Below are 14,505 nucleotides of genomic sequence, written 5' to 3' on the forward strand. Positions count from 1 at the left end.
ATCATTTTTCATTTTTGTACAATGTATGCATTTTCATCTTGAATATGGACTTTTAAATACCTAATCTTTTTGTTACAGTCTGATATGCATGGTACCTTGACATTTGTTCTGATTCCCAGTCAACAGATCAAGCCTCCTCCTGCCAAAGAAACAGTAGTAAGTGATTTTTTTATATTCATTATTTATTGTCTGGTGGCTATTTCTTTTTTAAAAAAAATTAAGAATCTAATTTTTAGAGTAGTTTTTGGTTTACAGCAAAATTAAGGAGAAAGTATAGAGTTCCTGTATACCTCCTATACATGTATAACCTACCCCACTATCATTTCCTGCAACATAATTGTTCATTTGTTACATCAGTGGTTTCATCATTATCCAAAGTTCATAGTTTACATTGGGATTCACTTTTGGTATTATATGTGTTATGGATTTTGACAAATACATAATTCATTGTATTGTACAGAGTAGTTTGATTTAAAAATCCTCGGCTTTGCTTATTCATCATTCTCTCTCCCGTAATCCATGGCAACTACTGACCTTTTAACTGTCTCAGTGGTTTTGCCTTTTCCAGAATGTCATGCAGTTGAAATCATGTAGCTTGTGGCTTTTTTCACTGATGATAAGCATTTAAGTTTCTTCCATGTCTTTTTATAGTTTCTTAATTCATTTCTTTTCAGTGCTTAATAATATCCATTGTCTGGATATACAATTTATCTACTCACCTATTGAAGGACATCTTGATTTTTTCCAAGTTTGTGCAGTTATAGTAAAACTGCTATAAGCATCTGTTTTTGTGTGGATATAAGTTTTCAGCTCATATGGTTAAATAGGTAAACACCAAGGAATTGAAAACTTAAGTCCACACAGAAACGTGTGTATGAATGTTGTTTTGAGTATCAAAGGTATTACTTAAAATATTTCTTGCACTCAAATAAAAACAGGTAAGTTCAGTAGTTTCTGATTTGTATTTTAAAAAGTTACTTTTGACTGCTGTGTGGTAATTCGGTTAGTAGAACCAGTAATGGAAGCAAGATTTGGGAAATTGTAGTCATTGTACGTATGATGATGGCTTAAACTTGGATGACAACAGTGGCAGTAGAGAAAATGATTCAGCCTATGTTCTAGTAGAAATGACAGGCCCTTGTAATGATCCTAGAGGATAAAGGAAAGGAAGGAAGCAAGAATGCTTCAACAATTGAGGGTATAGTGGTGCTTCTTACTAAAAAGAAATTGGGAAGAAAAACAGATTTGGGGAGCAAAATTAAGAGGTCCCATTTACACATTTGAGATACCTCAGGCACCTTCAGGTAGAGATATATAGTGCTTAGAAATGAATATATGGTATGGAATTCTAAGGAGACATCTGGGTTATATTGAATTTATTATGGAGAAAATAGGACAGGGAAGCATATTTATTTATTTATGCATATAAGAACTGAGGTACAGATCAGAGGGGGGAGGGAATGAGAGGATTCACCAGAGACAGAGTGGGGAACAGAACAGACAGACTGATTGAAATACACTGCTGAGGGGAGCAGTGGGCAAGACAGGAGAGGTCTGCTTCACCATGTGGTTTGCTCCCTGACTGAGGATCAAACTCATGCTGCAGTGGCTGCGGATAGCTTCATAGGTTACATCTTAACCCCTTGTGCCACCAGGGAGGCCCAGTCATCTCATTTCAAGTTAGAGCATTTTCCCTTTTCAGTTTGCTGGTACCCTACAGTTCATATTTCTAGCTTCCTACTACTAAGAGTCAGTTGAATGTCCCACCAATACCCCAGACTTCTCATAACAATGGGAAAGAACAAATAACAGAGATACCCCTTTGCAGATAGGAGTTGGGGAGTAGGAATCCCAGGGTTAGAGGAGGAAATTTGGAAATTTGCTTCACACTACAGAGACTTTTCTTGCTGCAGTTTTTAATTTTGCAACCTGCCTTATGGGTGAAGTGAGGGCCAAAGATAAGGAAGATACACTTTCACTATTTTCTTTTCCACAAGTAATTCTCAAAATTAAAGATAAAGCTAGTATAATAAAAGACACAGAAATAAGAATTTCAGAGAAAACTTATTTGCCGCATTGGATATCTCAAAAGATAAACTGATGTATTATTCCCTTTACCATATTGAACTAGAAGATAATAGCATTTAACAATTCTATAATCTGAAATTTAAATAGATTTTGTTTGGTTTAGGAACCAAACACTTATTTTGATCAGATGCACTGCTTTAATGTTACAGCATTGTTAAGCTCTGGGGCTTTCCTGTCAATGTCTCCTTCATTTAAAAGGGGCTATGTTTTAAGCCATAATCATCAAAACTGCATGGTATTGGAACAAGAACAGACACACAGTCCAATGGAATCGAATAGAAAATCCAGAAATAAAACCACAGATTTATGGTCAACTAATCTTTGACAAAAGAGCAAAGACTGCATTGGAGCAAAGAAAGTTTGTTCAATAAATGGTGCTGGCAAAACTGGATTGCTACATGGAAAAGAAGGAAGCTTGACCACTACCTCACACCATACACAAAAATCAACTCAAAATGGATTAAAGAACTAGACATAAGACCTGAAACCATAAAATACATAGAAGGAAATATAGGCGAAACACTACGTGATATGCACATCAAAGACATCTTTACAGACACATCACCCAAAGCAGTGATAGTGAAGGCAAAGATAAACAGCTGGGACTACATCAAATTAAAGCGCTTCTGCACAGCAAAAGAGACAATAACAAAAACAAAGAGAAACCCCACCAACTGGGAGAACATTTTTGCACACAACACTAATGATAAAGGACTGATCACAAAAATCTGCAAAGAGCTGATGAGACTCAACAACAACAAAGAAAATAATCCAGTCAAAAAATGGGCAGAAGAGCTAAAAAGAAACTTCTCTGAAGAGGAAATGCAAATGGCCAACAGGCATATGAAAAAATGTTCAACATCACTTGTAATCAGGGAAATGCAAATCAAAACTACCATGAGATACCATCTTACACCAGTGAGAATGGCACATATTAAAAAAACTAGCAACACCAAATGTTGGCGAGGGTGTGGAGAAAAAGGAACTCTCCTGCACTGTTGGTGGGAGTGCAAACTGGTCCAACCACTATGGAGAGCTGTGTGGAGATTTCTGGACCTACTAAACATAGAGCTTCCACATGATCCAGCAATTCCACTCCTAGGTATTTACCCAAAGGACACAGAAACATCAATTCCAAAGAACACCTGCACCCCTATGTTTATAGCAGCACTGTTTACAATAGCTAAGCTTTGGAAACAACCCAAATGCCCAAAAATAGATGACTGGATCAAGAAGATGTGGTACATATATACCATGGAATATTATTCAGCATTCAAAAAAGATAAACACATGCAATTTGCAGCAACATGGATGGCGCTGGAAGGGATCATGCTCAGCGAAATAAGCCAGAAAGAAAAAGAAAAATACTGGATGGTCTCACTCATAGCAGGAATCTAGAAAACTTAAATAATGAATAACTATAAGAAAGTGAAAATCAAAATCAACAAAAACTATGAACCAGAGACACTCTATGGGGGGTAGGGGGCGGGGAGGGGAGGGATTGGGGTCAAAATAAGGGATTGCAATTGTATGGGGAATATAAAAATAAAATTTATTAAAAAAATTAGCAGGTAAGAGAGGGCACAATAATTTAAAAATAAATAAAACAGAAAGTCTGAAACATCAAAAAAAGGGGGGGGGGCTATGTTTTGCTTTAAAAAATTAGTCACTAACAAAACTGGAATGGAAAGGTTGATAAAGATAACTTAAAGAATTGATAAGAATTGACCATTGGAATATATGGATAGAAGCCACATAGTACATTTCAAATCAGTGCTCAGACTCAAATGTTTAATTTCTCTGATGTGAAATAAATTTTGCTTGGGGTATGTTAAGTGTTCTTGATGTTAGGGTAGATTTTAAGTGGCACTTGGTAAATTTGTCGCATAAGCAAGCATGTTCTCTGTATACCTACTCTTCACAGCCTATACAAGAGGGGCCACATTCCAAATGAGCTAAATCCAGAATAGTCCAAGGATGAGACCAAGCAAGAATAGATAAAAGAACATCTCTGAGAGATTTTGTTGGCCTCCAGTAAAGTTCATAAATTTAGAAATACCCTCCTCACTAGTCTATTTAGGTTCCCTAAGATCTTAGGGTACATTTAAGTGGCATGTATGTAACAATTATCTAAGGAACCTACTTAAAATGCATTCTGAAAGTCTGAGATGTGGCATAAGAATTCAGTATTTTACAGGGGAGGAAAGCACAAGGAACTGTAGTGATGGATCACAGGTACTATGGTGGTGAAACTATGGGGACTACATAGGTGAGGAAAGAAAGAAATACTGTCTAAAATTTAACAACAATATAAAAATAAATTTAAAAAAGAATAAAATAGTGACTTACATAAAAATAAGGCATTATATATATAGTTATATATCTATATATTTTTCATATGTCTAAAAGAATTCAGTGGGTTTTTTTTAATTATTTATATTTTACATCATTGTTCATTTTTGTACAATGTTTGCTTTCTTTTCTCATGTCCTCATAGAATTCCCACCACCAATTCACCCGTGCACCATCACCATAGTCCCTTATGCTCTTCCCGCCCTTGTTTTAATTCCTCCCCTTTCCCTGCAGAATGTCTCTTGATTTATAGTTGTCTGTTTATTTTTGTTTTGTTGTGTTTTTTATTGTTGTTTTTGCCCCAATCCCTTATTTGGTTCCCTGAAATTCCTCCTATAAGTGAAACCATCCAATATTTTACTTTTTCCTTCTGACTTATTTCACTGAACATAATCCCTTCTAGCTCTATCAGTGTTGCTGCAAATGGCATTAGTTTATCTTTTTTGATGGCTGAGTAGTAGTCCATTATGTATATGTTCCACATCTTGATCCAGTCATCTATTTTTGGGCATTTGGATTGTTTCCAAGTCTTACCTATTATAAATAGTGCTATAGGTATCCTGTTGAGTTTATGTTTTAATGTCCTTTGGGGATATTCCCTAGGAGTGGAATTGCTGGGTCGTATGATAGCTCCATTTTTAGTAGTCTGAGGGCCTTCCACACAGCTTTCCATAGTGTTTGGATCAGTTTGCATTTCCACCAGCAGTGTGGGAGAGTTCCTTTTTCACCACATCCTTGCCAACATTTGTTGTTGCTAGTTTTTTTAATATGTGCCATTCTTACTGGTATAAGGTGGTGTTTCATTGTGGTTTTGATTTGCATTTCCCTGAATACGAGGGATGTTGAAAATTTTTCATATGCCTCTTGGCCATTTGCATTTCCTCTTTGGAGAAATGTCTTTTAAGTTCTTGTGCCCATTTCTTCACTGGATTGTTTACTTTGTTTTTGTTGAGTCATGTGAATCCTTTGAATATCTTTGTGAGCAGTCCCTTATCAATTGTATGGAGTGCAAAAATTTTCTTCCAATCAGTAGAGAGTCTCTTTGTTTTGGTTACTGTCTCTTTTGCTGAATAGAAGCTTTTTACTTTGATGTAATCCCAGCTGTTTATCTTTTCCTTCACTTTCTTTGCTTTGGGGGATGAGTCTTTAAAGATGTTACTGAGATGTATGTCATGTAGTGTTTTACCTGTATTTTCTTCTATATATATTTCATGGTTTCAGGTCTTATGATCAGTTCTTTTATCCATTTTGAGTCGATTTTTGTGCATTCCTTTGCTTATGGTGGTCCAGTTTTCCTAGCACCATTTATTTAACAAACTGACCTTGTTCCATTGCATATTCTTTACTCCTTTGTCAGAGACTAGTTGTCCATATATCTGTGTCTATTTTTGGGCTTTCTATTCAGTTCCATTGTTCTGTGTGTCTAGTTTTGTCCCAGTACCATACTGTTTAATTATGATGACTTTGTAGTATAGTTTGAAGTCTGGGCATGTGATACCTCCGTTGTCCTTTGTTTTAGTCAGGAGAACTTTGGCTATTTGCAGGTTTTTTTGTAGCTCTGTATGAATTCATCAGTATTCTATTTCTTTTTTTTTTAATATTTTATTTTATATAAATCTTACATCATTTTTCATCTTGCACAATGTATGCATTTTCATTATGGTTATAGTCCCCATACAATTGCAACCCCCCCCCCTTATTTTGACTCTAGTAGTCTTTGTTCTATTCCTTTGAAGAATATCATTGAGATTTTCATTGGAATTGCGTTGACTTTGTAAATTGCTTCTGGTAGGATAGCCATATTGATAATGTTAATTCTTCCAATCCATGAGCAGGGGATGTCTTTACATTTCTGAGTCATCTTCTGTTTTTTTAACAATGTTTTATAACTTTCTTTGTATTGGTCTTTCATCTCTTTCTCTAGGTTTATTCCCAAGTATTTGATTTTTTTTTTGTTTCAATTATAAAAGGGATAGCTTTCTTCATTTCTTCTTCAGATTGATTGTTTATAGGAAGGCTACTGATTTTTGTGTATTGATTTTATATCCTGCTACTTCACCAAACTGGTTGATTGTTTTGATTAGTTTTTCTGTGAAGTTTTTAGGGTTCTCTATGTTTATTATCATATCAGCTACAAATAGTGATATTTTACTTCTTCTTTCCCTACCTGGATTCCTTGTCTTTCTCTTGTCTTATTGCTCTGGCTAGGACTTCCAGTATTATATTGAAAAGCAGTGGCGAGGGTGGACATCCTTGTTCCTGATTTTAAAGGAAAAGTTTTCAGCTTTTCACCATTGACAATAATATTGGCTGTGGGTTTGTCATATATGGCTTTATCATGATAAGGTATGTTCCTTCTGAGAATTTCAAAGTCCTTCATCATAAATGGATGTTGAACTTTGTCAAATGCTTTCTCAATATATATTGATATGATCATATGGTTTTTCTTTTTGTTGATGTGTTTGATTACATTAATTCATTTTCGGATGTTGAACCATTGTTGGCGAGGATTTTATTGAGGATTTTTGCATCAGTGTTCATTAGGGAGATTGGCCTGTAGTTTTCTTACTTTGTGTTGTCTTTGGTTTTGGTATTAGTGTCATTTTGGCTACACAGAATGTATTTGGTAGTGTTCCTTCTTTCTCAGTTTTTTGAAAAAGTTTGTGTAGGATAGGCACTAGCTTATTTCTGAACATCTGGTAGAATTCATTTGTGAAGCCATCTGGTCCTGGGCTTTTGTTTTTGAGGAGTGTTTTGATTACTGTTTCAATTTCACTGCTTGTAATTGGTCCTGTTTAGGTGTTCTATTTCTTCTTTATCTTTGGATGACTATATCATTCTAGGAGTTTCTCCATCTCTTCTAGATTGTTGAACTTTTTTGCATATAAATGTTCAAGGTAATCTCTGATTATTCTTTTGATTTCTACTGAGTCTATTGTAATTTTTCCTCTCTCATTTATGATCCTATTTATTTGTGTTTCTCCTGTTTTTTTATTTTTCCAAGGAATTAACTTTTGGTTTCATTGATCTTTTGGATTTTTTTTTTTTTTCATTTCTATTTTGTTTATTTCTGCTTTGATTTTTATTATTTCCTTCTACTGGTTTTTGGGGTTTTGGGAGGTTTTTTTTGTTTGTTCTTTTTCTAGTTCTTTGAGATGGGATATTAGGTTGTTTCTTTGAGTTCTTTCTTGTTTCTTAATGTAAGCCTGTATTTCTATATATACTTTTCTCTTATTACTGCTTTTGCTGTGTCCCATACATTCTAGAAAGTGGTGTCCTCATTGTCGTTCAACTCAAAGTATTTTTTAATTTTTTCTTTGATCTCTAATCCAATGGTCTTTCAGTGTAGATTTCAGTCTTCATGAAGTGGGAGAGTTCCTTGCTTTCTTTTCATGATTTATCTTTAGTTTGATGCCTTTATAATCAGAGAAGATAGTTGGAATGATAATTGATCTTAATGGATCTGTTGATGTTTGTCTAGTGGCCTAAGGTATGATCAATTCTGGAGAATGATCCGTGTACACTTGAGAAAAATGTGTACTTGGATTCTCTTAGGTGTGGCATTCTATAGATGTCTGTTAAGCCCATGAGGTCTAAGTCTTTATTTAGGGCTTTAATGTCTTTGTTTATTTTTGTCTCATTGATCTGTCCATTGGTGAGAGTGGGGTGTTGAAGTCCCCTACTATAAATGTATTTTCTCTAATGTCGGTTTTCAGAGCTAATAATAATTGTCTTATATATTTTGGTGCTCCTTTGTTTGGTGAGTATATGTTGATGAGTGTTGTATCTTCCTTATGTATTGTCCTCTTAATCATAATGTAGTGTCCATCCAATCTCTTTTTACCTTTTTTAGTTTGAAGTTTGTGTCATCTGATATAAGTATAGTTGTTCCTGACTTCTTTTTTGTTCCATTTGCTTGTAGGATTGTTTTCCAACCATTTACTTTCAGTCTATGCTTAACTTTTATAGTTAAATGTGTTTCCTGCAGACAGTATAAAGTTAGATTTTGTTTTTTAATACAGCCTGCTTCTGTGTCTTTTTATTAATGAATTTAATCCATTTACATTTAGAGTTAGTATTGCTATGTTGGCATCTGTATTTGCATTTTCTTTGTCTTTTTGTGATTTTATTCCTTGCCTTATTCTGTTCTTCTTACTCATTCCTCTGTTGGTTTTGGTTTTAGGACTTCTTATAGTGTTTTTGAAGTGGAGGTTTAGTCGAATTTCTGGAGTTTCTTCTTGTCTGAGAAGGCCCTTATTTTTTCTTCATAGAGGAAGGAGAGCTTTGCAGGGTATTCTTGGTTGGCATTTGCTGTCTTGGAGTTTGTTGAATGCTCTTCTTGCCCGTAGTGTTTCTTTGGAGAAGTCTGATGTCAGCCTGATTGATTTTCCTTTATAGGTTATCTGTTTCTTCCCCCTTGTCAGCATCATTATTTTTTCTTTGTCTTGGACTCTTGGAAACTTTACTATTACGTCTTGCTGTGGTTTTCCTTTCATTATGGTAATTTGGTGTTCTTTTTGCTTCTTGTATGCATATTTTCATCTCCTTCTTCATACCTGGGAAGTTTTCTTTGATTATCTCCTTGAATAGTTTCTCAGTTCGTTGGTCTCTCTCCTCACCTTCTGGGATTCCTATAACTCTTATATATCCTTTCTTCATGGTGTCAGATAGTTCTTGAAGTGTTTCTTCATTCTTTTCCCTTCATACTTCTCTTTCCTTTTCTTTTTTTGATTCTTTTTATTTCTATGATCTTCGAGAGTACTGATTTATTCTTCCATTTCATCAAATCTGTTTTCCTTGCCTTTCCCCAGAGTTCTTTAGCTCCTTCACTAATCTTTTAATCTCTTACATTTCTTTCATTTGTTTCTTTAGGGACTCAGTTTCATTGTTCAGTTATTAATCAATTATTTTTCTGATTGTTCTATGCACTGGGACACTGTGCCACTGGTACTGGCAGGCATCTCTTTGGGCTTCTCCTTCTGGGATGTAGGAACTGGTGGCCAGGCTGGTGGCCAATACTGTAAAGCCAAAACTCCATAAGAGTAATGATGCAGGGCCTCCCTGGTGGTGCAGCTCCTTTCTGCCTGCTCTGCTCCCCACTCTGGCTCTGGTGAATTCTCTCACCCTTCCACGCTTCTGACTATACCCAGTGCTTGCATAAATAAACAAACAAATAAATAAATAAATAAGTCTTTAAAAAAAAAAAAAAGAGTAGTGATGCAGTGGCTATGCTGTCCCTGAAGATCCCCTCCCTCTGTATTTACTCAGTCCCAGAAGGGGATTGTGGGGTCCCTGGCTCCAACAGTGGCACAGAGGCTGCCCGCAGTTCACCTTGGTGGTGGATCCCGCCCGCCCCAGTTCTGCTCATTTCTAAAACATGGGCATGGGTCTTGCAGCAGCCTTAGAAGTTAAATTCTAAATGATAATCCAATTCAGTGTTTTAATAAACATTCTAAGCAGGTGATCTTAGCAAAACACTGAAAAACAGTATTAATAGTGTTGCTTTTAGAAAGTGATTTGATGAAGTAATCAATCATGCTCTCAAGTAGTCAGTAGTCTGATTTTATAGCTCTTTGAAAAACCTGACAACAAAAATGATCTCTCCCTAACTTCAAGTGATAAATTTCCATTTTTAGACTTCCAAGTTGTTTTGACTAAAAGTAACAATCTAACAGATTGTGAAGCATTATTGATTGACAAGGGTGATACTTAAGCAGAAGTGTTTTTGAAAGTATTTCTCTAGATGACCTTACTATTAGAAACTTCTCATGCCAAAATTATATGTATAATCTTTTTATCCAGTCTCTTAACTGTTTTAATTTGCTGCTGCCCTATATAACTGTAAATTCACTTTTGAAACTGACATAGTTTTTAAGATTTTAATCAAAACTATTTTCACATCAACAACAAAATTATTTAGGGTAGTCTCTTGTTGGAAGACAGCCAGACACTGTCATATCAAGCCTGATAGGGCCTCCCCCGTGGCGCAGCGGTTGAGCGCTGGGTTAGCGAAGCTGCCCGCAGTCTCTGCAGCGCCGGTTCGATCCCCAGCTGCTCCCCGGCCACCGGAGGAGGATCCCACATGGCACGCAGACCTCTCCTGCCGCCCGCTGCTCCCCTCAGCAGTGTACTTCAGTCTTTCTGCCTGCTCTGCTCCCCGCTCTGGCTCTGGTGAATTCTCTCACCCTCCCGCGCTTCTGACTGTACCCAGTGCTTGTATAAATAAATAAATAAATCTTAAAAAAAAAAAAAAAGCCTGATATCTTTGTATATTTGATCCAAGACTTTCTACTATGCATTTCCATTTATATGAAATATAAACCAGGAGAGGTGTTTACCCTTGGAGGGAATGGTTTGGTGACTAAAAGGGGCATGAGTTGAGGTTCCCGAGGGCTGGTGAGATTTGCTTATTGAGTTGGGTGCTGGTAAAATAAGTGTGTTTGGTTTGTGAAAATTGATTGAACTATATACTTAGGATTATATATACTGTTTGAAATTGTATAATAAATCAGTGAAAAACTACCCCTTCAAAAGTGGATTGGCATTAGTGTTGCATTTTTAACTGAGTCACTTGCTTTACCTCACTTTTGCTGTTTGCTTGTATATTGGGAGTTAGATTTCCCATTTATAGTAGTTATTAAAATATCCTTTTGAAATTGAAAAAATATTCTTTAATGCTACCCTCAAGCAAAATTTTGCAAAGATTTGCTTTCGTGAGGATTCTTCCTTATTACACCATTATAATGTGTGTGTGTGTGTTTGTGTGTGTGTATACAGTATATACATCATATGCCTTTAGTACTTAGTATTTTATCAAATTTTATAAAGCCCATCATCATTGATTGAAAATAGTTAATTTAAGAAGGGAAGTTCTTCTTAAAAAGATACTATCTTCTAAAATAATTTTTAGGGTAGTCTGATATCATTATACTAAATGGCCTTAATAGTGGTAAGAGCAAAAGAATTAAAGAATGCCAAATAACAGTTGGATAGAAAAACAATCAGAATTATAAAATTCTTAGGTTGTCAGTCAGTTGCTTAACTCATTTAACCCAAACATGAAATTTAACCTGTATGTGGCAGAAACACTTAAAGCATATAGTGTTTTGTTAGATGAAAGTGGGCTTACAGATTTTAAATAGGTCACATGCCACTTGCCCAAGTTAAAAAAATATTAGAAATGGAGAAGTTAAAGAGAATATTTATTTCTTTATACCTTCTTAGAAGTAAGAATACTTTGGGGGCCTCCCTGGCGGTGAAGGGGTTAAGCACCGCACTATGAAGCAATCCATATCCTCTGCAATATGAGTTCGATCCCCGGCCAGCCAGGGAGAAACCCACATGGCACAGCAGACCTCTGCTGTCTCGCCCGCTGCTCCCCTCAGCAGTGTAATTTCAGTCAGTCTGCCTGTTCTGTTCCCCACTCTGTCTCTGGCGAGTCCTCTCACCCCCTGCATCTCTGGCCTGTACCCCAGCTCTTATATGCATAAATAAATAAATAAATAAATCTTTAAAAAAAGGAAGTAAGACTATTTTGTCATATCTCACAGAGGCATGTTGAGGAAATGGAATAGGAAATAACTAAGCTTTCTATAAAATTCATGTAACAGTTTTTTGAGATTTAGAAACACACCATTAGCAAAAATTACAACTTGTGCCACTGATCATATTTCAAAACCTGTGTATATTACAAAATAGAAATTAACTATAAACTTTATTTAGATAATTTTAGCGGTTTATGAACCTAAACGTAATTTTAGCAGTTCATGAATCGAGACATAAAAAGAAGAAACACTGAGAGAGATTAAGGCACATTGACAGTGTGGTCAGGAAGAGATGATGGCACCAATGAAACTAACATACACCTGCTTATTTGACAGAGGTGGTGACGTGCAAGGTCTACTTGGTAATAGTGGCTTAGAAATTACATATCTTAATGCAGGCATTGTTTGTACAGGTCAGGAATGGAGGGGGTGTTTCTGTTACATTCCTTTTGCTTCTCTCAAGGCCTCTTATCACCTTGTTAACAACCAGTAATAGTGTTTTATGTATTCTTGTAGGTGTTTGCAATCAACAGAGAAATGAACATAGTTGAAGAAAACAGATGAGTCAGAAAATACAACCCTGAGACACTATCACTCTTTTTTCAACTCAAATATTTTGTGTTGCCATTTCTTCATTATTATTATTGTTATTTTTATCCTTTTTATCTTACAGATCCATGTAAAGGCTCATTTTGACTATGACCCCTCAGATGACCCTTATGTTCCATGTCGAGAGTTAGGTCTATCTTTTCAAAAAGGGGATATACTTCATGTAATCAGCCAAGAAGATCCAAATTGGTGGCAAGCCTACAGGGAAGGAGATGAAGATAATCAGCCTTTAGCAGGACTTGTTCCAGGTAATGTGCAAATTAGTAGAAAGCACATAGTTACAAATAGTTAAAGAATATTTAAAATGCAAGCCTTCTGAAAGGAACTCATTTTTTCATGCCTTTTAAAAAGTGATGTAGTTGTTTTTTCATGTAGTTTGATCATTATGTTGTATCTGTAATATAAGTATCTTGAACAGAAGTCTGATCAATTTGTCACAATTCAAGTTATAATTGAATTATACATGTTTTTACTACTTGCACTGTAGAAATATTAAGATTACCCTGTTCTCAAGGCAAGAAAAATTTTATTGAACTCTTATGCAATAACAAATTACTATCTATTGGGCCATAAACTTGATTTCTAAATAAGAATTTGTCAGGATGCATCACTTTTTAAGGAATTAGGAGAGTAAAACCATGGAATGTATTTACTCCAAGATATCTTAGGGTAGAAATGGGGTGCTTCAAATTCTTCATTAAAGAAAATTGTTTTGCATTTAGACTAAACTAAATCTTAGCTCACATTGGACTTGGAATTTACTAAAAGAACATATTTCTTACAAAGAGTGAAGATGATACTTAAGAGAATGAAATGTCATTTTCCCTACAAGTTGTTCTGTAGTTCTCAGGATGGATGTAGTGTGGAGTGAGGGAAGCAGAAACAAGGGACATAAGATACACTAGACATGATAAAGGAATACTTATAGTATGATGAAATGGGACTAGGGTAATAGACAATAATTCATCAGTTTATTCATTCAACAAATACTATTAATCTGCAGTGTAAAAGTTACTTGACTTAGCACTAAGATAAGCTTCTCTTCCACATTGGACTTTAAAACATATTACCATATATGACATTAATACCTTAATTGTACATTAAAACAGTATGGATTTTTGGTTTTTGTTTCCTCTACTTTTGTAAATAGTTCCATCTTATTGTGTCTGTGTACTTCTATCTTATAGTCTCAGTTTGTAAGTTTCTCGCAGCCCTTTATAGCATCTTATTTATTCTTTTAAATCTAGGCAATATCTGTTAATAAATAAATGGTGATTTTTAAAAAAATGGTTCTGCTAGAACTACTGCTTCTGTATTAGACTTTCTAAGGCTCTTCTGTAACTTGTTCTGGTTTTGTCGTTTGCCTGTAACATGTCACCCCCTCCTACTCAAATCATAAGATCTTCAACATAAAAGATGGTTCACAACTAATAGATTTTAGAGAAAGAAGGAAAAGGAGGGCATGAAAACAATACTTAAAAATATTAAATATTAGATAATATAGTGGGAACAGAGGACATTGTCCAAAGACTTTGAAACAGTTTGTAAGGATTTCCTTCTGTCTCTGGAACTAAACCAAGGCAATTTTCTGAGTGACAAGAAATTTCAACATAGTATGTTCTTTTTGTGTGTAACATCACAAAAAGCCACAGATCATCAGCTTTAGAACCCAAAAGTTGAAAATACATTATCCATATTTAGTCATATTTCAAGAAAGGAAGAAAGGACTTTTCTAGTAAGCTTAGAGGATGATTCTTTAACCATTACAGAATATTTCTCTAAAATTCTGGAGTTACGGGTAGCCATCTTGGTTCCACTTAGTACTTGTGCCAAATATCAATTTGATATCACCATGCCAGCCATAGCCCTTAGATTTTTAAAACTAGTGTTTATTGACTAAGTGACTGCATTT

The 14,505-nt window shown here is 35.4% G+C and overlaps 1 protein-coding gene across 4 annotated transcripts in view; it reads left to right on the forward strand.

The window, feature by feature from the left end:
* The window catches only part of PALS1 (protein associated with LIN7 1, MAGUK p55 family member), an 86,551-nt gene that overhangs the window by 53,140 nt on the left and 18,906 nt on the right, over positions 1-14,505 (forward strand). For all 4 annotated transcript variants that reach the window (XM_037503532.2, XM_054691166.1, XM_054691162.1 and 1 more), the window contains exons 8-9: positions 79-156; positions 12,658-12,841. In XM_037503532.2, the coding sequence (XP_037359429.1) occupies positions 79-156; positions 12,658-12,841 (262 nt within the window). The remainder of the gene's footprint in view (positions 1-78; positions 157-12,657; positions 12,842-14,505) is intronic.

This window comes from Talpa occidentalis, unplaced genomic scaffold, assembly GCF_014898055.3.
Source record: "Talpa occidentalis isolate TD23 unplaced genomic scaffold, MPIMG_talOcc4v2.1 talOcc4.11, whole genome shotgun sequence".
Taxonomy (NCBI): Eukaryota; Metazoa; Chordata; class Mammalia; order Eulipotyphla; family Talpidae; genus Talpa; species Talpa occidentalis.